Consider the following 27,698-nt stretch of genomic DNA (forward strand, 5'->3'; position numbering starts at 1 on the left):
ATGACATGGCCTGTTTAGGCAGAGAAAGAATCAAGGCTTGCAAAAGGAGGAAATACTTCTTAATAGACCAGACATTTTTGGAAGTGACAAAGCAGCTTTGGAGCATCCTACAGCTGGATTTGCTTCTTTCTCTCTCTTTCCTTTCCCTCTCTCTATATATGCTTGCTTATGTCTGAACAGAATTAAGAGCCAACAGTGCTCAATGTGTGTTCTCCTGCTCTCTGATTTCTGCCTTTCTGCAATTACTTTCTTTATAGGTTGTCAGGATTTCTAGCAATAGGCAACATATCGAATTCAGTCTATGACAGTGGCAGCTGCCCGACAAGTTTCCATTTGTGGACTGAAAAGAGAAGACAACACGCTTATTATTTCATCAGTTCCTGTATGAAGAACAGGTCTTCCTCCATGGCAAGCTAGTGGATTATACAAGTGAATGGGAAATCACAGATGCAGCAGCATTTATTCTGTAGAATGTATTTTTTATTATGTGATGTTATATGGCTGTGTATGTTACTGTCATAAGATACTGAAAGTAAACCCATTGATTAGAAAATTGTATTTTATCACCTTTTTATAACTTACCAATTTAGAACTCTGCTTTTTTTGGTGACCTTTATGTGGGGAACTAGTTCAGTTCTGTGGGTGGATGATGGGACATGCATCCTGGACAACAAGTAGAGACACCTGTCCCCTGCCACAAGATCAGATTTCCTGATAGAATTACATAGAATAAACCAGGTTGAAAGAGACCTTCAAGATCATCGTGTCCAACCCATCAACCAATCCAACCCACCTAAAACAACTAAACCATGGCACCAAGCACCCCAGCAAGTCTCCTCCTCAACACCTCCAATGACGCAACTCCACCACCTCCCTGGGCAGCCCATTCAATGGGCAATCACTCTCTGTATAGAACCTCTTCCTAATATCCAGCCTAAACCTCCCCTGGTGCAGCCTGAGACTGTGTCCTCTTGTTCTGGTATTGGCTGCCTGGGAGAAGAGACCAACCTCTGCCTGTCTACAACCTCCCTTCAGGTAGTTGTAGAGAGTGATAAGGTCACCCCTGAGTCTCCTCTTCTCCAGACTAAGCAACCCCAGCTCCCTCAGTCTTTCCTCATAGGGCTTATGTTCCAAAACCCTCACCAACTTCGTTGCCCTTCTCTGGACTCGTTCCAGCAAGTCAACCTCCTTCCTAAACTGAGGGGCCCAGAACTGGACACAGGACTCAAGGTGTGGCCTAACCAGTGCAGTGTACAGGGGCAGAATGACCTCCCTGCTCCTGCTGGCCACACTGCTCCTCATGCAGGCCAGGATGCCATTGGCCCTCTTGGCTGCCTGGGCACACTGCAGGCTCATGTTCATCCTACCATCGACCAGTACCCCAGGTCCCTCTCTACCTGGCCGCTCTCCAGACACTCTGACCCCAGCCTGTAGCACTGCATGGGGTTGTTGTGGCCAATGTGCAGAACCTGGCACTTGGATGTGTTCCATCTCCTGCCCTTGGCCTCTGCCCATCTGTCCAGCCTGTCGAGGTCTCTCTGCAGAGCCTCTCTACCCTCCAGCAGATCAACTCCTGCCCCTGGCTTGGTGTCGTCTGCAAATTTACTGATGATGGACTCAATGCCCTCATGCAGATCATCAATAAAGATGTTAAAGAGCACAGGGCCCAGCACTGATCCTTGGGGCACACCACTAGTGACTGGCCACCAGCTGGCTGTGGCACCATTCACCACCACTCTCTGGACTCGGCCCTCCAGCCAGTTCCTAACCCATCACAGTGTGCTCCTGTCCAAGCTGTGGGCTGACAGCTTGGCCAGCAGTTTGCTGTGGGGGATGGTGTCAAAGGCCTTGCTGAGGTCCAGGCAGACCACATCCACAGCCTGCCCCACATCCACCAGGCAGTCACCTGGGCACAGAAGGAGACCAGGTTAGTCAGGCAGGACCTGCCCTTCCTAAATGCATGCTGGCTGGGCCTGATCCCTTGGCCATCCTCTAAGTGCTGTGTGATTGCACTCAGGATGACCTGTTCCATAATCTTGCCTGGCACTGAGGTCAGGTTGACAGGCCTGTAATTCCCTGGCTCATCCAACCGGCCCTTCTTGTGGATGGGCACCACATTGGCCAGCTTCCCATCTTCTGGGACCTCTCCAGTGATGGTAGCCCTGGGTCCTGATTTGTGGCAGGAGTGAGCTATCGGCAGGCTGCCCTCTTATCTGTAATAGAGGAGGACAGAAGGCTGAAAGACATCGGCAAGAAGGGCTGTGTGGCCCCTAGTTCACGGCTGTAGCATAGATCCAGGGGATATTGTTGGGAGGAGCAGCCTGTCAAGGCCCATCCGGGTTGCTGGGTGAGTTCAATTTGTTTGGATCACATCAGCAGTGCTGCTGGCCCCCTCTTTAGGCTGCCTGGCTTTGCTCACATGTGGTACATCTGCCCCAAAGGAGAGCTAGACCTTTAGCAATCCCACAGAGGATTGCATATTTTGTTTGGTGAAGTAATTTAATATTTAAAATATTAACTGGCATCGACTGTAAGGCAATTCCAACTTTTAAATCTTATACAGCTTTCATCTGTTTTGCAAGTGCATCATTCCCCTCATCCCACCTCCCAGTAACTGTCACTGCTTTAATTTGTGCCATAAAAAGTCCTGGTTCCACCTTTTAGGCATGTCTGCAATATTGATTTTGTTTCCAGAGCTGCCGGGCACTTGCGGGTTTGGTACTTCAGTGCCTCTGGATACCAGGCTGTTTTGGCACCCAGGCACAGATGTTGGAGTCTAGCTTTATGTGCCTAAGCTTCAAAACTTTGGTAGAAATCAATAGCAACACACCACAACAAACAGCCTTCAATGCTGGGGAAAGGTCCAAGGAGCTGACTGACAAAATGTCATCAGCCACTTGAAGGGAAAGCTTGAGTGATGGCCCTGCTTCTGGTGGAGCTTCCTTCTGTCCCACTGTCTTAGTTGGAGTTAACTGGTGTTTTTAGTAGCTATGACAAAAGTGCATCTGAAAAGCCTGTTCTGTTGCCTTTAGATCACTCAAAGTGCCAAATGCGTGGAGGGGAAAAACCATTCCTGGAGAAGGCTTACACTGGATGGTCTGCATGAACACTTCATGGCTTCTTCTGCCCTCTTCCCACACGCAGGCATGCAGGCAGAACAGCTTGGAACTGCACAGGCTGGTTGGTGGTGGCCAACCACGCTCAGTGTATTTCTTTTTGAAGAACATATTTAGAGTGTGTCCAGCATGTTCATTCACCTAAGTGAATCTATGCTTCTTTGCCATGAAGTGTTATTTCTTTGTTTTGTTGTAAGGAGGAGGTTTTATTTAAATGGTAAAAAGCATTAACAGCATCCTTGTTTTCCTGTTATCTGGAAAAGCCCTGGCCACATACCTTTCATACGTGGCTGAGCAAGTGATGTGAACATGGCCTTTCCTTAAGTGAACGTTATCGGGAGCTGTCAACGACAGAAGAAAGGCTGCATGTGGGAGGGGATTTCCCACGACAGAAGAAAGGCTGCATGTGGGAGGGGATGGATGTGCTGCGGTCATCGGAATAATGCTTTGGAGAAGGCACGTAGTTCCCAGGTGATTTTGGAAGAGGGCCATGGGATGGAACACAGTACAGAAAGTAAGTTCCATGGCACCAAAACGCTTTCCCTGCCAGCAGGGCAGGCTGCAGGACTCTTTGACACAGACGATGCTGCAAAGGATGTTGTGGACCACTGTTGAAGGAAAGAGGAAACGGTGCAGCAGCACCGATACCTTGGATCGGCACGCGTGCTGGGGGTGCTATGGAGTAGCGTGGGTGCGGTGGAGTCGCCTGGGACATTCCTACCCCCGCGGTGAGCATCGCCTAAGGGCAGGCTACGACTGGCATGACTAGCTCTGGAGGGGGTTGCCCGTGGCGGGACGGATGAGGAGGCCCCGGCACTACGGCAGCCTTGCAGCTTTCTCCTGCGAGTGACAGGGGCGACCCGCCGCACCAGGATTCTGACCTCAGACGCGCAGCGCACCCCTCCCGCGGGCAGCACAGGCTCGCGTGGGTGCTACCGTGCCGTGCGTGGCTCCCTCCCCGCTGTACGGGGGGCCACCTCGGGCAGAGCCCACCCCGCCAGCAAGCTGAGGTGGCGGCAGGGTGACAGCGCGGCAAGGAGCATGCGTGCACGGAGGGGGGAGGGGTGAGGAAGAGGAAGAGGGGGAGGAGGGATGGCGCGGGGAGGCGGCCGCAGTTTATTTGCAACCGAGCAAGCTTTACCTCAGCAGAGCGCAAGTGGCCGGCGGCGGTCCCGCTGCCCGCCCAGCACCATGCGGGCGCCGCCGCCTTCCCGTGCCGCCGCGGCGGCGGACCCGGGGCCGGGACAGCCGGCGCGGTACCCCGCGACATGGTGACAAGCTGTACGCTGGGCTCCCGCAGCCGGTACCGAGCCGCGCCGCCCCCCTACCCGGCGGCGGGCGGGCGGCGCGGCGGGGCGGCGGAGCTGGCGTTAGCTGTGCTGGCGTTGGCGGTGCTGTCTGCCCTTTGCTACCGCAATTCCTTGTGGGGCGAGTTCGTGCACGACGACGTCTGGGCCATCGTGAACAACCCCGATGTGCGGGCGGCAACCCCAGTGGCGGCCGCTTTCGTCAACGACTTCTGGGGCAAGCGGATGGCCGAGAACACGAGCCACAAGTCCTACCGACCCCTCTGCGTCCTCACCTTCAAGTAAGTGGCCGGCGCCGCAGGGGACCTGGTGGCGTCGCTGGCGGCCGCTCTCCCGGAGCCGTTGCCCGGGCCAGCCAAGCTGAGGGACGCGTCCAGCCCCCTAGTTGCGAGGTCAGGGACAATTCCCGTACCGACGCCTCCGGTCCCGCGTCTTCGTGATTCAGCATTTCTGCCCGCGGCTGTATGGGACGGGGCGCGCCCCGGGGCGGGCGGGGGGACTCCATCCGCCTGTTGCCGCCGGGGTGGCCCCAAGGCTGGGTGGAAATCCAGTGGAGAAGAAGGATGATATGCCGTTGCGGGGGTGGCTGCCGCTCTCCCGGCAAGAACCCGCTTTCTTCGCGGTTTGGGAACAGGTTGCGTCGCTTCCCCGAGCTGTCGGGGGATAAAAGGGAGCGTTTCGGAAAGCTCTTGACTGCGATTGGATTCTCTTTGGGTTTCTCCTTTTTGTTTCCACTGATTTTTCTCCGCAATTGAGAGATGATGCCAGAAACTTCCTCGGTGCTGTTTTGAAGCAGCCTTGTAGTCATCCCTGCCTTTCTTTTTACCGCAAAGCAAAGGGGTCTCCTTCAAATGTACCACGCTGATGCTTGCAGCCAGTCTGGCAGCTGCAAGTGTCTCATGTCAGTCACGGAGTTCCCTGCCGGCTTCGCCTGCTTCACATGTTCCTTGTGTACTGGGCAGAGTTGTTGAGGAAGGGTTTCGGTTTCACAGGAATAAAGGAAAGTTGAGCAGTTGCAAAGTAACTGAAAGTTACCATCGCTAAATTATAGAAGGAAAACTCAGACGCCCCTCTGATTCATCAAGGAGGATAATTTGTAGCAGACCACCTGAGTTACAGGTTGTACAGTTTGTCTTAACTTCTCTTTTAAATTTATTCTGATGAACTATCAGTCATGGTGAATATTTTAGTATTTACAAATTACATGTGTGTTTGCAGGGAACTCTGCTGAAGAACTAGTGTGGCTGGGTGATGTTCAGTGCTAGAGTCTTGTTTGTAGGTGATCAGTAGATCCTCATCGCAAATCCATGACAGGCATAAGGAGCAAGCTATATAGACAGTGGTAAGTATGCCAGGAGGAGGTGGTACTGGAGCCTGGTTGACTCTGATAGTTAATTATTCATTAAAACACCTGATTTATAAATAACATTTGATTAACTATGTGACCATTACAAGTTTCTGAGGCAAGAGCAGTTTGGGGGGAATGCAGCATCACTTTGGCAGTGTTGTGGAGCACTTGCCACCCTTGGGTTGTAAGGGTGGGCTTGGAGCTGAAAGCCATTGGTATCAGCTAGCTGGAGAAGTGGGGTGGGATGAGCACAGGGTGACGTCTCCCTGGTAAAGCAAAGCTGAACAGCACAAGACCCTTGTAAAGTGAACCATTTAGGGCAGCATTCTCGCTCTCCTTGAGGGGGCCTCTTGGCAGGTTTCTGAAGAGTGAAGGGGGATGTAGGCACCCATGGGTTGAGCTGGCTTTTTGTGCACAGCATTTTCTCCATCATGTGTCCAGCCAAGCTGTTGCAGTTTGGGGAGCAGTCTGAGGAATCCATTCCTCCAGCAGCACATCTGGGGGTCATTGGAGAGGTAAGCAAACCTGCTCGTGTTGCCGCTGACCACTGTGTATGTGGTACTGGTGCTGGACACAGCCTCCTAGATCAAGTTGTAGGTCTGATGTTACATCATGCTAATTAGCAAAAGAATGTTAAACTTTAATAGCTGAATGGAAACTAAATGCATTTATGTCATGACTCTGAACTGGTTTTCCCTTTGCTCTTTGAAGGATGTGTATGTTAAACAAAAAAAAGATGCCTCAGTCTAGTTCTTTTTGTAAATTACTTGGACTAATTATGTGGGCACCGTTTCATCGTTGAGTGCTTGTAGTAACCACACAGCTAAGACACAGAGTCAAAGGCGGAGTCATTTGTTCACCGCTTGGCATTGCATTTGGAATAGGGAAGCAATCATTTATCTTCCCTGGCTGCAGATGAAGATTATCCCAGATATCCTTCCTGCCCTCCAGTTTCCACTTTTTTCCCACTTTGTTTCTGCCAGCCAGGTGTCAGAGGAAGATGTTAAGGTCTGGGTAGAGTGGATCCTTCAGATGTGGCACTTCCTAAGAGGCTGCTGGGAGCTGCTGTCAAATGATGCTGAGTCTGTGGTGCCATACTCTGCCTGCTTGAGCCCTCTGCCCCTGCCTTGCCCAGCAGGAGCTGGTTGTGCTCTGTCCTTCTGCAGAAGGAAAAAGATTTACCCTGGTGCTTATAAAACACTCTACAGAAATGGACTTTTAAGAGAATGGAAATTAATGTTGTTTAATACTTTCATTAGAATTTACTGTATTCAATTAGGATGTGTTTGAAAGTTGGAAGTGCTTTTCTGGATCTTGCTGAGGAAGGGAAGAGGGGACCAAAGTATTCTGGTATCCTTAAACTATAATCTTTTTATTTGCTTATTTGATTTCTTCTTGTGCAGATTTGAACAAGTCCTGAAGTTAAATACCTGGGAGATCTCCAAACTACATGAACAGAACAGATATGGACTGAAAATTTTATCTACAGATCCATCAATCTACAGAAACTTTGTCTCAGTCTCTTTTCTGTCCTTTTTGGCTGTGAAATTGAGAGGAAGGACTCGTGATCCCATGACTGAACTTATCCTTCATATGTGCCACATACTCCTGAAATTCTCAGTTAAAAAAAAATTATCACCCACCTGTCAGAAAAATCTTAAGCAGAGATTACTGAAATTTTGTAACAGTAGGTCATCGTCCCTGACAAATTTGAAATCTTAAGTTATGTTCCTTGTTCCTGTAGACTAATTCTCTGGAGCATTTGACATTATTCACAGTGGATCTGTCAGTATGAATGAACAGAGGAAAATATGAGCAGCATGTGTTACTAAAACCATCAAGCAAAACTTAAAATATCCAAAGAACTGCTGCAGTTTGGTGTTGGTTAACATCAGGAGGGAAAGAAAACCCTGCATGCAGATTTACTTTTCAGTAAAGGAGTGTCAGAACTAGGTGGTTCAGAGATGTTCCTCTTACGTGTGGGTAACTGTTAGGTGACAGATCTGGCCCAACTTCTCATCTGCCCAGGAGCTGAGATGTTAGGCAATGGTTTTGCATAGTCCTTAGGAAGAAAATCTTACTTTGTGCTCTTTTACCCAGTTGCTGTCACTCAGAGTGTTTACCTGCAGCTATTTGCTCCTCCAAGAAGTGATCCATTATACTTCTTCCTAAAGAGTGTGGCTTTTTGGACTCAGGATATCCTATTTCTTGACATCTTCCTTATAAAATGTTAAGATGCAGGGAGAGTTGAAGGGGGTAAGAAAAGAAAAAACCCACCCTGCTAGTTCTGTAGTTCACTCAGAATTTAGTATTTAAACTGGGTGCTGTGTTACACCTTGTCTCCACTGACAGAAGGTTAGTGTGTCATCCCCTCAGTAGCACTTGTTATTCCTTGGTTCCACTGGTTTTGCAGAAATATATCTTAGCTATTGAAGCAGAAGGTGCAATCCTCAGTGCTGCCTCTCTCCCTCTTTCTCCTCATGTTCTCATTTAGATAGTTGTTTTAGTTTGTTTTGTTGTTTTTTTTTTCCAGCCCCGAAGTAAACAGGTTATGGAGATTTGTGCAAATGGCAGACATAGCCTGAGGGTGTCAGTTGAAAACCCCTGATGCCCAGATCCAAAGACTGTTAATTAGAAATCAGTCATCTGGTTTTATGGGTATTCAAAAAGTGAAAGCCCAGCTGCTCAGTAGCTTTGGTAGTGGGATGCAGGGCCCTGCCAAGGCTTGTGAGGGACATGCTTCAAGTGACACCACATGGGTGAAAAGTAAAAGGCCAAGCCATGTAGTTATGAGAGAGACTCAGGAGGTGTTTTGGGAATAACTTAATGAGATGAGAATGATAAAAATACACTCATCTTTATTTTCCTTGAAAACCCCACCCCAAATTAAGTACAAGACTGGTTAGGTTTTATTTACAGGTTCTGTTTGGTCAGGAATTCTACAAAGATGCTTATGGCAGCTTTAGTTCAATTTAGAGAATTCAGAAAATGGAAAAGGCTAAGCCGCAAAATAGCTTTATCCCACTTGTAAAATCAGAGGAAAGCCAGGACCCTGGGGAAAAGCCGAGGGTGCCGGATTTGACTCAGGAAGGCGGAGTAGGAATTTGGAGATGGTCCCTGAATCTCTCCTTGGCGGCAGCCTCCAGAACTGCAAGCTTTATAATCTAATTTGTGGATCCTGCGGCATAAATCCAAAGAAAAGGGACCCGCCAAAGTTAAAGTATATCCCGGCACGGCTCGCATGAGACAAATCTTGTGGGGCAGCACTGCCCCAGCAGCGCAAGAGCAGCCGCAGTGCTGGCGCGTTCCCGGCCAACAGCCGCAGGTTACGATAGGCAGGGTCTCTCCAGCAGGAGGTAGGGAGCAGGAACCCAGGGGACGCAAGCCGGACGAGAAGCCAGGTCCGGGTGCTGCAGGCAAAGCTTTCCACTTGCGCCGCGAATCTGGTGAATGCAAAACGAGTCTGAGACCACTTTTCTGGTCACTCTTTAAGATTTGACCAATGTGTCCAGTGCCAATATATCCTGGGCATGAAGATCCCAGACGATCACTATTCCAGATCCCACGAGTGAATACAGGTGAGGGACTTCAGCTGCCGCCCAAGCCCTCAGGGGGAAAGGAAATCCGCAGATGGAGGTGGGGGAAGGGGGTTTGGAGCACCCTACAACAGGAGGATGATGCTGGGCAGAGAAGTGCAGGAGAGATACCTGGTTTTCCTCAAAGGTGGAAGTGACTGTTCACTGGAAATGTGCTTGGCTCTGTGGAAAGGGTGTAAGAGTGTTCACTCCAGCTGCTCCTGGGTGACTGGTGGGCCAGAAGGAGGGGGCTGAGGCAGACAGGGTGTAGTGAGGAATGCAGTTCTGCCACCAGAGGAGGCATAAACAGAATTTGTGTGCAGATCCATCCTGCTGGTCATCTGGCTGGAGAAAATGGATACAGAGTTAAATTAAAAAGTCCAGTCCTTTGCTCAGCAACACTGTACAACAGATGGCCCTCTAGGTTTGCTTACTGCGGCTTCTAACCAGTGATGGCTTGGGTACATACATGTCTAGGAAGTAAATGGGACCCTTGGTTCAGTATTCTGTATAGGCACTGAGAGCCTACTGTAAAACTACTCATGTCTTCATGACACGCTAAACTGTCACACTTCAGATTAAAGCCTTAAGTGGCTATGAGCTTGTGTTAGATGTAAATACCTAGTCAAAGGGAGAATTCAGTAATTCATTGCCAGCTTTCTGATCTGTCTAGTTGCTTACAGCTGAGCTTTCTGTTTTTTCAGCTGTACCAGTGGCATAAGTTTCAAGGATAGGAAGCTTAAAAACCCAAAGACAATCCTGGGAAGTAAAGACCATATTTGGGTTTGATTTAATGTTATGTTACATTTTGACAACGTAGGGTAATATAGTGGAGCTATAATGTGTCAGGTTAAATACACAGTGCACAAGTATTTTCTTCTCTCTGTTTGTCTGTGTTAGGGCAATATCACAGTGGTTAAGAGTGTGTCAGTATTTTTCCTGTACTACTTAGTTTATTTTACTCTGGCTGTAGCAATTAGTCTCCAAACTGGTATGGTGAGACCTGCCATGAAACGATGTCGTTCTGATGTCGCCATGTTGAGCAAGGTGGAGCCTGTGAAGGGAAGCAATTGCTTTTACTGGGCCAGTTAGAATATATGGACCAGTTTATAGTCATATAGGCTTTTCTTATGAGAGCAGAGCACCTGGCTGCCAATTCAGGTCTAGGAGAAGGCTGTGTGTTTCCAAAGCTTGTTCCAGGTGCACAGAAGTCCTCTTCTCTCCCTGTGTGGAACATAATTTTCATAGCAGGTATCTGATGGTTCTGGCTGTGGGTTTCAGCTGTGTTTCTCTAGATATTGTCAGGGTTGCTTGCAGTCACTGGAAGGACGACAGGACTCCTAGGGAAGGCTAGTGAGGAGGAGGCCATAGACCGGGCTGGGGTCTGTGCTGCCACACAGCCAAGCCCAGAGGTTTCATAGTTTCATTCAGGGTTGGAAAGGACCACAAGGATCATCTAGTTCCAACCCCCCTGCCATGGGCAGGGACACCCCACACTGGATCAGGCTGGACAGAGCCTCATCTAGCCTGCTCTTAAACACCCCCAGGGACGGGGCCTCGACCACCTCCCTGGACAACGCATTCCAGGGTCTCACCACTCTCATGGTGAAGAACCTCCTCCTCACATCTAGCCTGAATCTCCCCACCTCCAGCTTCATTCCATTCCCCCTAGTCTTATCACTACCTGAGATCCTGAGAAGTCCTTCCCCAGCCTTCCTGTAGGCCTCGGAGCCTTCTCTTCTGCAGACTGAACAGCCCCAACTCCTTCAGTCTGTCCTCATAGGAGAGGTGCTCCAGCCCTCTGCTCATCCTTGTGGCCCTTCTCTGGACACGTTCCAGCACCTCCACATCCCTCTTGTAATAGGGGCTCCAGAACTGGTGAGGATCTTTCCCAGGTGGAGAGGTGTGTATAAACCATGTAGGACTTCTGCCTAATCACAGCAGTTTCTCAGTGCTTAGTACGCGGTAAGAATCTGTCTCTTGAATTAAAAGCCTTTTATTATGAGGGGAAGAGTTCACTGAAAGATCCAGGCAGAGTGTCCTTAAAGATTTGGATGAGATAAGTCCAGCTACTCCTTGCTTCAGTTGTGTTTTGTCTCTTTTTAGCCCCTACCAATTCCTATGGATTTTCTCTCTTTCAGCATTCTATTCCTTTTCACAGTCTCACCAAGGTTGGAAGAGACCTCAAAGATCATCGAGTCCAACCTGTCACCACAGACCTCATGACTAGACCATGGCATCAAGTACCACATCCAATCCCCTCCTGAACACCTCCAGGGACGGTGACTCCACCACCTCCCTGGGCAGCACATTCCAATGGCGAACGACTCTCGCAGCGAAGAACTTTCTCCTCACCTTGAGCCTGAACTTCCCCTGGCACAGCTTGAGACTATGTCCTCTTGTTCTGGTGCTGGTTGCTAGAGAGAAGAGACCAACCCCTTCCTGGCTACAACCACCTTTCAGGTAGTTGTAGAGAGCAATGAGGTCTCCCCTGAGCCTCCTCTTCTCCAGGCTAAACAACCCCAGCTCCCTCAGCCTCTCCTCACAGAGCTGTGCTCAAGGCCTCTCCCCAGCCTTGTTGCCCTTCTCTGGACACGTTCAAGTGTGGAGAGAGTGATTGCCCTTTGGAATGGGCTGCCTGGGAGGTGGTGGAGTCACTATCATTGGGGATGTTCAGGAGGAGACTTAATGGGGTGCTTGATGCCATGGTTTAGTTGTTTAGGTGACTTGGATTTGTTGATGGGTTGGACATGATGATCTTGAAGGTCTCTTCCAACCTGGTCTATTCCTATTCCCATTCCCATTCCATTCTATTCTACTACTGCTCTTCTGATGACTGTTGTGCTCTGAAGGAATTTCTATAGCTTGGGAATTGATATAGCCCCTCTCTTTCCACCTGTCCCTCTTATAGTAATTCAAGTACAAACCATTTCCATTCTTATCATCTGTTTAATTCTGAGGCATTTTACTGTACTGTGAAAAGATTTTTTTTGGCAGAAACCAGCACGAAGTGAAGTGCTGCTGCACGGTGGTGGAAACTCTGCCCTCCTTGTGCTGGCCATTGCATGAACAGTGCTGCAAATGGGACTTATTTTTTTTTAGCTACTGCAGCTGTTTCATTAATCTTTGAGCTGTTTCCACACAGCTTTAACCATTACTGCCACCAATGAATCCGCGGCATTTTAGGAGTGCAAGTGCTCATTTTCTTGGTATGCTGTAGGTGCATCTTTGGAGCTTGTAAGGAGATTCCACTGCTCACTGAAATCAGGCACTAGTTTTCATAAAGTTTTCTGTATTTATTGGACAATTCCACAAGGAGGGGAAGATCTCAGGAAACTTAAACCATTCTTGCCTGTTAGATTAAGTTCTGTACATCTGCACATGAGTCTTCCAGTATAATGCCCTGGGGGGGTGTGAGATGGGGAATGCTCTGAGACTTTCCTTTAGGTGTTACTTGTTATGACAAATTGCCATTATTATCCTGTGCATTTTCTATTTCATAACATGTTGTGGGTTTTGTTAGTCTTGAAAATAATAAAACAGATTATCCCTGGACAGCTCTTGTTTAGTTTAATAACAAACTCTATAAAAATAGAAACTCTCCAATTAGAGTTTACAATATTAAGTCATAAGAGGCCTTTAAAAAATCTTGAATGAGTCTTTGTGCATACAAATGTTAAAAGGCCTGGGGATGCTAGCGGTTATACACTGTAACGGGGTATGTGTGGGATTTGTCTGTGAGCTCTCACTTCAGTGGTGTAGACCTTCATCCTCTGGGCCTATGAGGATGGAGTCACTGAAAACCACTTTATTTCTAGGCACTTGTAGGGGGAATGTCTTACCCAAGGAGATGTGTTCCTGCATGATTACTTATCTAGAGGAAGAGTGAGTGTCTATGGCTTTGGGATAGCACGGTGCACAGTCCCTGCTCTACAAATGCCATTCTTAAAACAAAGTGGCTATGCTGAGGAGAGGTAAGGCAAGTGGTCAACTGAGGATACTGATAGATGTTGCTTATTCTTTTAAGAGTAAAAGTGATTTGTTATCTTTGGGAGAGCTCTTTTATAAGCTCTGCTCAGTGAGTCTTCAACAACTGGTGCCTCTGAAAGTCTTTTTTGCCAAAGAGACTAGCTATGTAATTGCTTTTCCTAGAGTGGACAGTGGAAAATGGAAATGCTGCTTTAGGTGGCAAGGCAAACTACTGTGCCTGGAAAACATCCAATAACCTAAATAAACCCAAGGAATTTCTGTATTGGAGCATATGCTGAACCACACACATGCCCCATCCTGTTCATATCTTTATTGATGATCTGGATGAGGGGATTGAGTCAGTCATCAGTAAATTTGCAGATGACACCAAGTTGGGAGCAGGTGTTGATCTGTTAGAGGGTAGGAGAGCTCTGCAGAGGGATCTTGCCAGGCTGGACAGATGGGCAGAGTTCAACAGGATGGCATTCAACAAGTCCAAGTGCCAGGTGCTGCACGTTGGCCACAACAACCCCATGCAGACCTACAGGCTGGGTCAGAGTGGCTGGAGAGCAGCCAGGCAGAAAGGGACCTGGGGGTACTAGTTGACAGAAGATGAACATGAGCCAGCAGTGTGCCCAGGTGGCCAAGAAGGCCAATGGCATCCTGGCCTGTTTAAGGAATAGTGTGGCCAGCAGGAGCAGGGAGGTCATTCTGCCCTGTACTCAGCACTGGTTAGGCCACATCTTGAGTCCTGTGTCCAGTTCTGGGGCCCTCAGTTTAGGAAAGATGTTGAGATGCTGGAAGGTGGGGAGGGGTCTGGAGCACAGCCCTGTGAGGAGAGGCTGAGGGAGCTGGGGTTGCTTAGCCTGGAGAAGAGGAGGCTCAGGGGAGACCTCAGAAGACACAGTCTCAAGCTGCACCATGGGAGGTTTAGGTGGGAGGTGAGGAGAAAGTTCTTTACCGAGAGCAATTGGCCATTGGAATGTGCTGCCCATGGAGGTGGTGGAGTCACTGTCCCTGAAGGTGTTCAAAAAGGGATTGGACTTGAAACCATGGTCTAGTCGTCATGAGGTCTTGTGTGACAGGTTGGACTTGATGATCTTTGAGGTCTCTTCCAGCGTTGGTGGTACTGTGACCTCAAAGATCATCAAGTCCAACCAGTCACCACAGACCTAATGACGACTAGACCATGGCACCAAGTGCCACATCCAGTGCCCTCTTGAACACCTCCAGGGATGGTGACTCCACCACCTCCCTGGGCAGCACATTCCAATGACCAATGACTCTCTCAGTGAAGAACTTTCTCCTCACCTCCAGCCTAAACCTCTCCTGGTGCAGCTTGAGACTGTGTCCTCTCATTCAGGTTCTGGTTGCCTGAGAGGAGAGACCAACTTCCTCCTGGCTACAACCTCCCTTCAGGTAGTTGTAGAGGGCAATGAGGTCACCCCTGAGCCTCCTCTTCTCAGGCTAAGCAACCCCAGCTCCCTCAGCCTCTCCTCATAGGGGTGGTGCTCAAGGCCTCTCCCCAGCCTTGTTGCCCTTCTCTGGGCACCTTCAAGTCTCTCAATGTCCTTCCTAAACTGAGGGGCCCAGAGCTGGGCACAGTACTCAAGGTGTGGCCTAAACAGTGCTGAGCACAGGGCACAATGAGTTCCCTGCTGGCCACACTATTCCAAATGCAGGCCAGGATGCCATTGGCCTTCTTGGCCACCTGGGCACACTGCTGGCTCATGTTTAGGCAGCTGTCAATCAGCACCCCCAGGTCCCTCACTGTTTGGCAGCTCTCCAGCCACTCTGACCCCAACCTGTAGTTCTGCATGGGGTTGCTGTGGCCAAAGTGCAGCCCCTGTCACTTGGACTTGTTGAATGCCATCCTGTTGGACTCTGCCCATCTGTCCAGTCGGTCGAGGTCCGTCTGCAGAACCCTTCTGTCCTCTAACTGATCAGCAACTGCTTCCAACTTGGTGTCATCTGCAAATTTGCTGATGACTGACTCAATCCCCTCATCCAGATCATCAATGAAGATGTTAAAGAGGATGGGGCCCAGTACTGATCCCTGGGGGACACCACTGGTGACTGGCTGCCAGCTGGATGTGGCACCATTCACCACCACTCTCTGGGATCAGCCTCCTGTCAGTTCCTAACCCAGCTCAGAGTGTAGTGGTCCCAGCCACGAGCTGACAGCTTAGCCAGCAGTTTGCTGTGGGGGACAGTGTCAAAGGCCTTGCTGAAGTCCAGGTAGACCACATCCACAGGCCTCCCCACGTCCACCAGGTGGGTCACCTGATCATAGAAGGCGATCAGGTTGGAGAGGCAGGACCTGCCCTTCCTAAATCCATGCTGGCTGGACTTGAGCCCTTGGCCATCCTTCAGGTGCGCAGTTATTGCCGCCAGGATAATCTGCTCCATCACTTTCCCTGGCACTGAGGTCAGGCTGCCAGGCCTGGATGTTCCAGGTTCCTCCATCCAACCCTTCCTGTGGATGGGGACCACCTTGGCCAGTTTCAGTCACCTGGGACCTCTCCAGTGAGCCAGGACTGGAGGAAAATGATGGAGAGCGGCTTGGCAGCTCATCTGCCAGCTCCCTCAGCACCCTAGGATGGATCCCATCCAGTCCCATGGACTTGTGAGTGTCCAAGTGGCTCAGCAGGTCCCAAACCAATTCTTCATGGATTGCCAGGGCATTACACTGCTCCCTGACCCCATCGCCCAGCACAGGAGGCCACTCGTCCTGAACTCCTCCTGCCTTGCTGTTAAACATTGAGGCAAAGAAGGTGTTCAGGACCTCAGCCTTTTCCTCACCTGTGTATTCTTACAAAACAAAAACCAAAACCAGTCACAGTGTTCCCCTCCAGGCCCAATAAGGAGTGGAGGTTTTTCTTGCCCTTCTTTTAGGGTTAATATATTTGTAAAAATGCTTTTTATTATCTTTCACAGTGGTGGGCAGCTTCAGTTCCAACGGGGCCTTTGCCTCTCTAATTTTTCTCCTACATAATGATCTTTTCCAACCTTATTGATCCTATGATCCTATACAGCAATACTTGAATGCAAAGATTGTCGTTGGCCCAAGAGTCTTTGGAGATGTTTCAGTGCAACCTTCTCTGCCCTCATGAGGCAAACTGTCAATGCTGAGATTTCCAGAAGACGTAATGAAGTAATGCAAAAGCCTACTCTTGAGTGTTTTGCAGAGGGTTCTTCCTGAGGAAAGACCATGTCTTAAATGGAGTCTCTTCTTTCAAGTGTCTCCATTCCTAGGACCATTGTCACTCCCCATATTTAGCACTGAACCTTTAGAATAGTATTCGCAAGCCTCGCTGGTTTGGTGAGCAGTCAGTTCCTAAAAGCCTGGCCAGCCCAAAGCATCTGTTCTCCTAGATGTATGCTGCTTAGGCCATAACATGTCTTAGGCATGTTACAACCTTCGTGCAGAAGCAGCTAAGGTGTTTCATCCCACATGATGCTGCAAATTAGAAGTGAGGGTAGTACTGCTGTCTTTGGGGCTGGCAACATAAAAAGTTAAATATTTTCCCCTGTCATAGACCAGTTTAGATATGGAAATACCTAAACATATCCTGTCCCACCAGACTACAGTTGCTGCCTGCCAGAGCTTCTGTTCAAAAACACTGTTGGAGAACCACCACTTCTTACTTAGAGATTACTATCTCTGCTTTACTTTGTTTCTTTGCTGAGTTGTATACTGTATAGAATTACTACATGACTCTAATAATGCTCCCAGTAAACAAAGACAAGACTCAATATTAAGAAGGGAGAAGTAATTTTTAAATTTACCCATCCGTTCCTGATTCCATGCTCTTAAGTTGCTCTGCAGTGGAGAGAATTTGGCTCTTCATGGTAGGTTGCATTTTGTTCCCCTGTGGGTGTGTGAGGGTGGAGCTTTGTCAAGGTCTTGTGACTTGGATTAGAGCTGTTTAGAGCCCCAGAATTGCTCACTTGTGTGATGTGCAATAAATACATCTGTTACTAAGGCTTCAAAATGATTCTGCTCAGAGATTGTTTCAGGACAAAATAATGTTTCCTTTGTTGCCCTGTGGCCTCATTTCTTATGAAAAAGAGCTTTAGCAATAAGAAACACTGATGTGAATGTAAAACCTGCGCACATTCAGTGTTCTTGGGCCTGCAAAGATGGTATTTAAAGCACATGGTGAGGGCATGCTTGCTGTCAGATGTTACTGTTTAATGGAAGGTTTGGTTGGTGTTTTTGTGGCTTTGTGGGTTTTTTTTGTTTTGATGGTTGGTTGGTGGGGTTTTGGTTTTTGTTTTGTAAGAATACACAGCAGAATAGCCAAGCTATGAGGCTGATGTTTTTGCATAGCTCTGGTGCTCTTCCATAGCTGTTCTCAGAGACTTACATGCAGTAACTGACAGTTTACAAGCCTTGTTGACTTGATGTTTGCCCCAAGAGAGGGCATGACAAGCATGCCCTACCTTCAGGATAGGTGACCTGATGGGGGTAGGAAGATTCCTCCTGAATAAGATTCTGCCTCTCTTGCCAGTAGACCTGTTTTGCAGGATGGGAAGTGATCAGATGTGAACCATGGAGACTAATGAGAGATTTTTCAAGTGTATTTTCAGATCTTGTGATTTTAGCAAATTGATTCTTATGACTTGGCCAAATACATAAATAAATTAACATTGCTCACATTTTGGTGCATGGCTTCATATCACCTGGTAGCCTGAGTGCTGTCCTTATTGTCCTCACCTACCCACATTTGCTTTCTCCAGAGCACACTTTGGAATTTGAGGGGGAGTAGAGGTGGCAGCTGTGCTCCATGCAGCTGTTTTGCACCCAGAAATGACTAGTCTGTATGAAGAACAGGTTCTAAAAGTGGTCCCTGCCATTGCACACATGCAGATGCCTCAGAATGGGAACTTTGGCTCCTTTGGGTTAGGGTGGCCCTGTGCTACTCCTTTTTCTCTGCAGTGCTCTGAAAATAAGATTTAGGCCTAGGAGTTCCTGCTGCTGCAGTGTATTTACAGCTGAAACTCTGGCTGGGTGTCTGTGACTGCCGTTTGCTGTCTTCTATGCTGGTGGAAGTGAAAGAAAGTGATGTATACTGCTGCCCTGAAGTGGTTTGCATAACGGGGGTGGGGGGGCAAGTGTTCTTGAATCACATGGACTGATGTCTTGTCAAAATTGTGGTGGTTTAGGCTGGGTGCTGGCCCAGATGCCACTGCATAGACCACACCTGGGAGGTCCCAAAGGGGTGGGCCCAGCCCAGGGGGTGGTCACAGGCCATTCCATTTCCCATAATGCCCTGTTCCCCTATAAAATGCCCATGCGGGGTCTTCACTTCCTCTTTCATCCCCAGCTGCAGCCTAGGTAAAATGGCGTGAGCTGCCTCCCTTGGGCCTGCCCAGGCCTGAGGCTGGGTTGGGGGGGAGGAAAGAGCCCTGGGGGGGGTTTGGGTGTACCCCCAGGTGGGGATGGGATGTTCTTGGGTATGTTGTGGGATTTCTCTCTTTGTCACAGTGCTTGTGGTTCTCTGTGAAACTTTCATTGTTGTTTGTTTTTAAATTGTTTTTTTCTGCTTAAACTTTCCATCACTTTTGCAATCCCTTTGTCTGAGTCGTTGTTTCTGCCCTGTGGTGGGGAGGGGGTTTGCCCCAACCCATTACATTTTGGCGCCCAGCGTGGGGCTGGCTGCTGTGCCCACTCTGCAGATCGATTGCAAAAGATGGAGAGTTTAAATTTAGTTCTGGGCGTCGGTTTGGGTTTGCAAGTTGGGGGCTCAAGTTTTGTTGCCGGGGTGACTGTGTGAACTCTCCTGTGGACTGCAGAAGGACTCCTGGTGCGTGGCTGATAGCATGGAAGTCCCTCGTGTTGCTTGGGAACAGCGAGGGGTGGCTCTTTCTGTGACTTTTCTACCCAGGGCGGCTTAAAAATGCTCAACTAGCCTAAGAAGGCGAGACCTGCCTTCTCCTCCTTATTCTCTGCGGAGCGACGAGCGGCAGGGAGCGGAGCAGAGGAGGGGGCAGCGGCAAACAGAGCAGGGTCGGCCCGCAGCTGCTGCAGGGGACAGCCTCCCGCAGTGAGCGGGCAAGTGACGGCTTCTGAAACCCGAGGGGGTGGAGGTGACTGGGACTCTGCATCGCGGCGACAGAGACGGCAGGGGCCAGGCCGGCTGCGTTCAAGCGGCGGTGGCACCGCCGGGCCGAGCTGTGTTCAAGCGGCGGCGGCAGCTGTAAATCTTTCCCTGGTGTTTTCGGACATGCTCCGAGAATGGTGCCAAGCACCTGGCTCCTCCTCTTCTCTTCTCAGTGAGTTGTGCTGCAGCCGCCCCTCTGCCGGGGGAGTGCTGTGAATCGAATGCGGTGATGCCTCGATACACCCAGTGGCGGGGCAATGTGCCTGCGATGTGCCTTTGTGTAGTTTTGGACCGCAGCTGGAAGCGGTCGGCTGAGGCTCCCTGGAGGGATGGAGAAAAGCGGTTGTTGCTGTGACCGGCTTGCCCCAGGGGTGGAAAAAAAGCTGCTGATTAACTGTAAAAGCAAACAAAGGCTCAGCTGAGAAGTTGTGAGGTATTGCCAGGTGACCAGGATGTCCCAATGAGTCCACAAGGAATTCACACTGCAGGAGAGTGACTGTGTTGCTGGGAGGTTCCATCATATGAGGAAGAAGAACTGGAATGGACTGATACTTGAGGCTGAATGAGAGACTGTGTGGAAGGACGCCCAGATGAAGACCTGGACTGTTGCTAGACATGTCATCAGAAGAGTTCTAATTTGATGATATGTTCTGTGTGCAGGGATTATGGCATGGAATAAGGGGTGGCGTGTGGTGGTTTAGGCTGGGTGCTGGCCCGGATGCCACTGCATAGACCACACCTGGGAGGTCCCAAAGGGGTGGGCCCAGCCCAGGGGGTGGTCACAGGCAGGTATTCCATTTCCCATAATGCCCTGCTCCCCTATAAAATGCCCATGTAGGGTCTTCACTTCCTCTTTCGTCCCCAGCTGCAGCCTAGGTAAAATGGCGTGAGCTGCCTCCCTTGGGCCTGCCCAGGCCCGAGGCTGGGTTGGGGGGGAGGATAGAGCCCTGGGGGGGGTTTGGGTGTACCCCCAGGTGGGGATGGGATGTTCTTGGTTATGTTGTGGGATCTGTCTCTTTGTCACGGTGCTTGTGGTTCTTTGTAAAGCTTTCAGTGTTGTATGTTTTTAAATTGTTATTTCTATTTAAACTTTCCATCCCTTTTGCAATCCCTTTGTCTGAGTCGTTTCTGCCCTGTGGTGGGGAGGGGGTTTGCCCCAACCCATTACAAAAATGTAGCTGCATCAACCCATACTTCAAAGGGAAAGGTTGAGTCATGTTAAAATCTCACTTTTGCCAAATTCTTTGGGTTTCAGCTGTTGCCTCCAAAAACACTCCAGTGGGAGCAAACTAGGAATGCAACAGTAAGACTCCTGGTCTGTCGATGTTAGGTTGGCATTGGAAAATGCAGCTCAGAAATGATAGCACTCTGTCTTATGAGTAAGGAATGTAGAGAGTATTTATAAAAAACTTAGGCTGGCTGGCCCTCACAGACATACCACAGCTTCTCTGCCCTACAAAAACCCAAGGGTGTTTGCACAGTAACAGCTCGGTGGCTTTGCTGTTGTGTATATCATGGCAGACCTGGAGTCTTGGTAACAGGAAGGATTCCTGATCCTCTAGCATGTTTACAGCTACATGTGAAATATTTCGATTGAATCCTTTTCACTAGCTGTCTTGTAATTTTTCTTTTTAAATGTCCTTTTATGTTAGTGCTTCCAAATTCCTTGTTCATATATGGAGTCTTCTCCAGCTAGATAACACATTATATTTTTCCAAATGTACAGTTAATTCTAAAGAGAATGGAGTTATCTTCAGTTTCATGTAAGGCAAAGCCTTTCAGCAGCTGTTAAGCAAGCTGGCTGCAAAAAAACAGTGACCAGAAAAATGTGTTACTATGCACTGTCAAGCAAATGTCGTGGCAGCTTGGGTTTTGTGGGCTTTTTTAAAATGATTGAGGCAAATAATGAACCTTAATAGTCTCATTCAGTCTAGGCTGATGTTAGCTAACTTACCTTTACCATCAATATCCTTATAAAACTAAATATTATCATAGTATCAGTCAGGGTTGGAAGGGACCACAAGGATCATCTAGTTCCAACCCCCCTGCCATGGGCAGGGACACCCCACACTAGATCAGGCTGGCCACAGCCTCATCCAGCCTGGGCTTAAACATCTCCAGGGACGGGGCCTCAACCACCTCCCTGGACAACCCATTCCAGGGCTTCACCACTCTCATGGGGAAGAACTTCCTCCTCACCTCCAGCCTGAATCTCCCCACCTCCGGCTTCATTCCATTCCCCCTAGTCCTATCACTACCTGAGATCCTGAGCAGTCCCTCCCCAGCCTTCCTGTAGCCCCCTTCAGATACTGGAAGGCCACAATGAGGTCACCTGGGAGCCTTCTCTTCTCCAGACTGAACAGCCCCAACTCCTTCAGTCTGTCCTCATAGGAGAGGTGCTCCAGCCCTCTGCTCATCCTCCTGGCCCTTCTCTGGACACCTTCCAGCACCTCCAGATCCCTCTTGTAATAGGGGCTCCAGACCTGGACACAGTACTCCAGGTGGGGTCTCACCAGAGCTGAGTAGAGGGGGAGAATCACCTCCCTTGCCCTGCTGGCCACACTTCTCTTGATGCAGCCCAGGGTCTGACTGGCTTTGCGGGCTGCAAGTGCACACTGAGAGCTCCTGTTGAGCTTTTTGTCCACCAGCGCCCCCAAGTCTCTCTCCTCAGGGCTGCTTTCCAGCCAGTCCCTGCCCAGCCTGGATTTGTGCCTGGGATTGCCTCGACCCAGATGCAGGACCCTGCCCTTGGTCTTGTTAGAGCTCATGAGGTTGGCTTGTGCCCACCTCTCCAGCCTGTCCAGGTCCTTCTGGATGGCCTCCCTTCCCTCCAGCATGTCTGCTGCACCACACAGCTTGGTGTCAGCAGCAAACTTGCTGAGGGTGCACTCAATGCCACTGTCCATGGCACCCACAAAGATGTTGAACAAGACAGGTCCCAGGACTGATCCCTGAGGGACTCCACTTGTCCCTGGCCTCCACTGGGACATGGAGCCATGGACAGCCACTCTTCGGGTGCAGCCCTCAAGCCAGTTCCTTATCCACCTAGTGGTCACCCATCACACCCATGTGTCACCAGCCTGGAGACCAGGATGTGGTGCGGGATAGTGTCGAAGACTTTGCTCAGCTCCAGGCAAATGACATCAGTTGCTCTCCCCTCAGCTATTAATTTCGTCACCTGCTCACAGAAGGCCACCAGGTTGGTCAGGCAGGATTTGCCCTTGGTGAAGCCATGCTGACTCTTCCCAATCACCTCTTCACTCTTCTTCTGAGTCAGTAGTGACTCCAGGAGGATCTGCTCCATGATCTTTCTGGGCACAGAGGTGAGACTGACTGGCCTGGAGTTCCCTGGTTCCTCCTTCTTACCCTTTTTGGAAATGGGGGTGATGTTTCCCCTTTTCCAGTCAGTGGGGACTGCCCCAGGCTGCCAGGCCTTTTGGAATATAATATAGAGGGGTTTAGCAACTTCCTCTGCCAGTTCTCTCAGCACCCGTGGGTGTATCCCGTGGGGTCCCATGGACTTGAACACTTTCAGGTTCTTCAGGTGATCACCAACCTGATCTTCACTTACAACAGGCAGTCCTTCCTCCCTGTCCCTGCCATTGTCTTCCATAACATCAGGAGTGTGGCTAGAGGCCCTTGCAGTGGAGACTGAGGTAAAGAAGTTATTGAGTACCTCAGCCTTTTCCTCATCACTTGTGACCATGTCACCAGTTTCCTTTCTGAGGGGGCCCACACCTTCCTTAGTCGTCTTCTTCCCATTAATATACCTGTAGAAGTTCTTAGTGTTCCCTTTAACCTCCCTGGCTAGATTCAATTCAAACTCTGCTTTGGCTTTCCTAACCAGGACTCTTGCTGCTCAGGCAGCTTCCTTATCTCCCCGCTGTTCTACCTGTCCTTCTCTCCACTGCCTGTAGAGTTTCCTTTTAAGTAATAGTGTGTCCAGTAGCTCCTTGCTCATCCGGGCAGGCCTCCTAGCATTCTTACCTGCTTTTCTCTTTGTTGGTATACAGAGCTCCTGGACACAGAGGAGGTGGTGCTTGAATACTGACCAGCTGTCCTGGGTCCCTCTTCCCTCCAGGGCTTTTTTTTTACTAGCTTCTTAGAGCAGTCCTGGTGTCAGTAAAGCTTAACCTTTGGTATGTGAAAATGTTTTCAAGAGAAATGGAAATACAGGCTCCAGTAACACCAAGCAGATGCTCTCGTGCCTTACTAAGTCCTTGTCTTGGCTGTTCCCAAGCAAAAGCATCTATACTCTAGCAGCAAATCACCACCCATGTGGTGAGGCTGCTGCATGGCTGAGACAACTGCAGAAGGTGCCAACAGGGAAGCAGGACAAGCGCTGTGCTTCTGGCACTGGTGGGTGCTGTTTGCTGCTAGGGATATGCACAGACCTTTTTGGTGCAGTAAATTGTACTGGGAGGATACAAACCTCTCCCATCTCAGGGTCAAGACAGCCCCAGATGCCACCCATGATTTGAAAACTGGGGAATTGGTTTTTGTTTAATCAGGTAAACCAGAAGTCCAGAGCAATTTCCATTCATTAGTTTAATAGTGCTTACTAGAAGACTGCAGATGGGGCAAAAAGCATTATTTAGACTATTTGAAAGATGTCCTGCTATTCCAAGACCTCTTCAGTGTAGTAATTGTTCCATTTTGTTTCCTTGCAGGTTGAACATATTGCTGGCTGGTATGAACCCCTTCTATTTCCATGCAGTGAATGTAATTTTACACTGCCTAGTGACTCTTGTGCTGATGTACACTTGTGACAAAGCTGTCTTCAAGGACTGTCGACTTGCTTTTGTCACAGCACTCTTCTTTGCTGTGCATCCCATTCACACTGAGGCTGTAAGTATGTGACACTAAAAACAAAAGCGTGACACAAAAATCTAAGAATAATAATAAATACTTAAAATTGGTGGTTTTTTTTCCTAAAGAAGTCTCTGAGCAAAGATGACAATGTGCTGTATTATCACTCCCTGGGTTGGGAGCCACTGGATGAGGAATGAAGCCATGAGCCCCATTGCTGTATGGCAATGAGATTCCAGAGAATGTCAGACATCCTTTATTACAGAGTTATAGAATCCTCACCCAGCAGTACAGAGTCTCAGAGTGTACTTAGCAGCAGAAGTTACAGAAGCCCTTAACAAATGAAGCAGCTAACAGAAGTCCTGAGCATATCCCTCGTGGTGTCCCCACACCCAAGCCCTAGCCAGAAGTAGCTAACTAACAGGAACAGAATTCCCTAGCAGCCCTAAGCCCCCAGGCTGATCCTGACCTAAGTCCCTAGCCCAGTAACTGTTGCTCAGAGTGGCCACTTCTATACTCTTTGTTATCAGTCCCTTAACCAGTAAAACCCAACCACATCTATAAGCTAAAATCTTTTCCCGGTAAGAGGTGCCGGCACGTCAAGAGGGTGCCTTCTGCAGCATGTTCCAATCTATGAATGCCAATGTGATGCTGTTGTTCTTGGCACTCCTGAAGTGTGATTGTTTTGCTCTATGCAGCTAAGGAATTGGTCAGCTAAGGAATCCTGCACTCTGCATGTGTCCAGCAGCTTCCCTCAGAGCAGTGGCTGCAACACTGTATTTCAAAGAATTTGCGGGAGTCATTAAGAAAAATGAGTTTGATACTTGCCATCTCTCTGCTCTGCCGTTAAATTTTAACTAATGGTATTAACCAGTGATGCTAGAAGAAGTGGGCAGTCCGATGAGAATGTCGAGTCTCAGTCTTCTGAAGCCAAAGAGCTCAATGAAGCTCTCTTTCCTGCTGGGATGTTGTTGCATACTTTCAGTCATCTCCTGTAGTCATCAATTTAAGGGAGAAAAAGTGAAGGGAGCATTTGTGTGTGTGTGTGTTCACTTAGAGGTGAAATGACCCATAGATTAATTAATATTGATTTTAATCAAAAGCTAGGAGAATCATGTTGAGAAATAACTTAATAAATGTCAGGGTAAATGTACAGCAGCAGTACATAGTGGACATCTTTCTGTTCATTGTAAAGAAACACATAAAGACGTGGTTGTGCTAATACTGCAGCCTATTAGCATGGGGAAGTACTTCTGCAGAGGAAATCAGTCTTGCTGTCTTTGAGAAGGAAAGACCATGTCTAGCCACCTATACTTCAAGGAAGAAATGCACTGGTGAGCAGAGATAGCACTGACGTCCTGCCTTCTTGTGATGAGCCTCTGCAAACAAGCAAGGGAAAGGGTGGTGCTAGCTGAGAACTTTTGAGGAGAAACTGCCCTAACAAAAAGCCACCAGCCTGTGTCTTGCGTGAACTAATCAGCCAGATTCCTTTTGATAATACAGATTTATGTTATAAGGGAGGTTTTAGAGGAGGGACTTTTCAAATTTATTTTTATCTGGGTCCCAAAAAGGTTGAAGTAAATGCTGAAGTGCTCAATATAACTTAATTTGTAATCTTGAAAGAGGAGAGATTTCAAAGGGCTTTTCATTTGCTTTATGGACAATTTTTAGGTCTTTATGAGGAAATGGTTTGTAAAAAGAGTGTTTATACTTTTCAGTGTTCTCTGCCTTTTGAAAAGATTTGGTTAATTAATATGTAGAAAAAAATAAACTCAAGTTATTCAGAAAGACTAAATTACATACTGCTCTATCACTTTTTGGTAATAAAGTTCATTTAAGTAATAATTATTAACTCATCCCTATATTATGTCTGCTCCAAAGAGCGGTTCATCCATTAGTACCTTTTGCTAAGAAATCTGTTTTGGGGTTCAGGTGAAATGCTTATTTGAGCCTTATTACACACAATTAAAACAGATCCCCAAGACTGGCACTTCCCTATGCAAAATTATTTGATAGGAAAGTAAAGAACAACTTAACTGTTGGCTTACTTATTTGTTCTACTAAATGAGAAATTCAGAAGATAAAACTGAGCATATCCTATATGGACCAAGGGACATTTCACTGTGTTGAGGCAGGGTAATACTGAAAGGTAAAAACCTTCAAGTAGCAGCACTTAGCATGGATGTTGGGACGGTCACTGAAGAAGTGTGCCTTTTATATATGTGCTACTATACTTTATTGTCTCTCTTTTTCCTTTTAGGTTACAGGTATAGTAGGCAGAGCAGATGTCCTAGCCTGTCTACTCTTTCTGTTGGCTTTTCTCTCCTATAATAGGTATGGATCCTTGCTTTTGTGATAGTTTCATGAGATGCTCTTGTCTGAGGAGGAGACAAAGGGGAAACCTGTCAGTTCTTGCATGGGTGCTTCCTCTACCACTGCTGTGTGGAAGCGCATTGGTCTCAGTCACAGTGCCAAATAGGTGACACTTATGAGAACAAGTAAATATAACAAGAGAAGCCAACATTTAAGATCTCCTCTTCCGTTGCTGTTACAGCTGACCATACACTAGAGGAGGTCTTGCAGAGCTAAAAATTACAAAGAAAAGTTTTAAACTGAAAGCGCATTGTCTGCATATAGAGTAAGGAATGGACAGACTCATGCCTGCGTTTGAAATACGTGCTGTGTGTATAGGACTCTGAAATACCTTGTCTGTGAGCGTTAAGGACTGTGTCTAGACAATTAAGTAATCCTTTGCATATGAAAACTTGGCAGTGTTTGCTGGTCTGTGTCCTAAAACTGTGCCTAAACAAGTATAGATAAAGAAATATCTTTATTCAGATGGGGTTTCTGCCCCTATTTCATTTAGGAATGGCACCATGTTGTCATGGCCACATGGGAAAACTGCTTACATCCCTCCTGGGCTCTTTGCTACAGATCTCTGAAAGGATCAGCAATCTCTTGTCAGAAGGTTTACAAGGCACAAAACTGACAAAGACCCTGCAGGAATCCCTTGGTTTGCTTTTGCTTCCTGCTTCCCTCTCGTGTGGACTTGCTGCCCAGTCTGTTAATGATTAGGGCACGTTTTTGATGTGTGTGGGGTGGGATGGCATGTGTCACAGAATTTTTCCTTACGTTTTGTCACACCAGGAGAATTAATTGTGTGTCTGTAGATGAGGGAAAGCAGCTGCTTTGCTGCTCTTGCTGTGTTTGTCTTGGAATGTTTTGGCTCCACTTTGTGTCTGCTTGTCTTTTTTCCCCTCCTCTTCTCAAGTCTTTGAACTTCTTAGTATTTGTGCTTTCACTTCCTGTCCTGTGTCGAGACCTTTCCTCATTGATCAGTGAACAGTGTAGATTGTTCATGTCACTTAATACCAGCATGTTAAGAAATTAACAGAAAGTGTCTCAGTATTTGTGTGAATGTATCAAACATGAAAATAACAGCGAAGCTTAAATATTTATGTCAAATC

General features: G+C 48.3%; 1 protein-coding gene across 1 annotated transcript in view; it reads left to right on the top strand.

Annotated features, from left to right (window-relative positions):
* Positions 1 to 4,205: 4,205 nt before the first annotated feature.
* TMTC1 (transmembrane O-mannosyltransferase targeting cadherins 1) overlaps positions 4,206 to 27,698 on the top strand; it is a 200,167-nt gene continuing 176,674 nt past the window's right edge. Inside the window, exons 1-3 of the mRNA XM_068141758.1 lie at positions 4,206 to 4,704; positions 24,093 to 24,270; positions 26,492 to 26,565. Coding sequence (XP_067997859.1) covers positions 4,385 to 4,704; positions 24,093 to 24,270; positions 26,492 to 26,565 — 572 coding nt within the window. The 5' untranslated portion in view covers positions 4,206 to 4,384. The remainder of the gene's footprint in view (positions 4,705 to 24,092; positions 24,271 to 26,491; positions 26,566 to 27,698) is intronic.

Source organism: Melanerpes formicivorus, unplaced genomic scaffold (assembly GCF_026170545.1).
Source record: "Melanerpes formicivorus ecotype bairdi unplaced genomic scaffold, bMelFor1.0.p_v2 SCAF_8, whole genome shotgun sequence".
Taxonomy (NCBI): domain Eukaryota; kingdom Metazoa; phylum Chordata; class Aves; order Piciformes; family Picidae; genus Melanerpes; species Melanerpes formicivorus.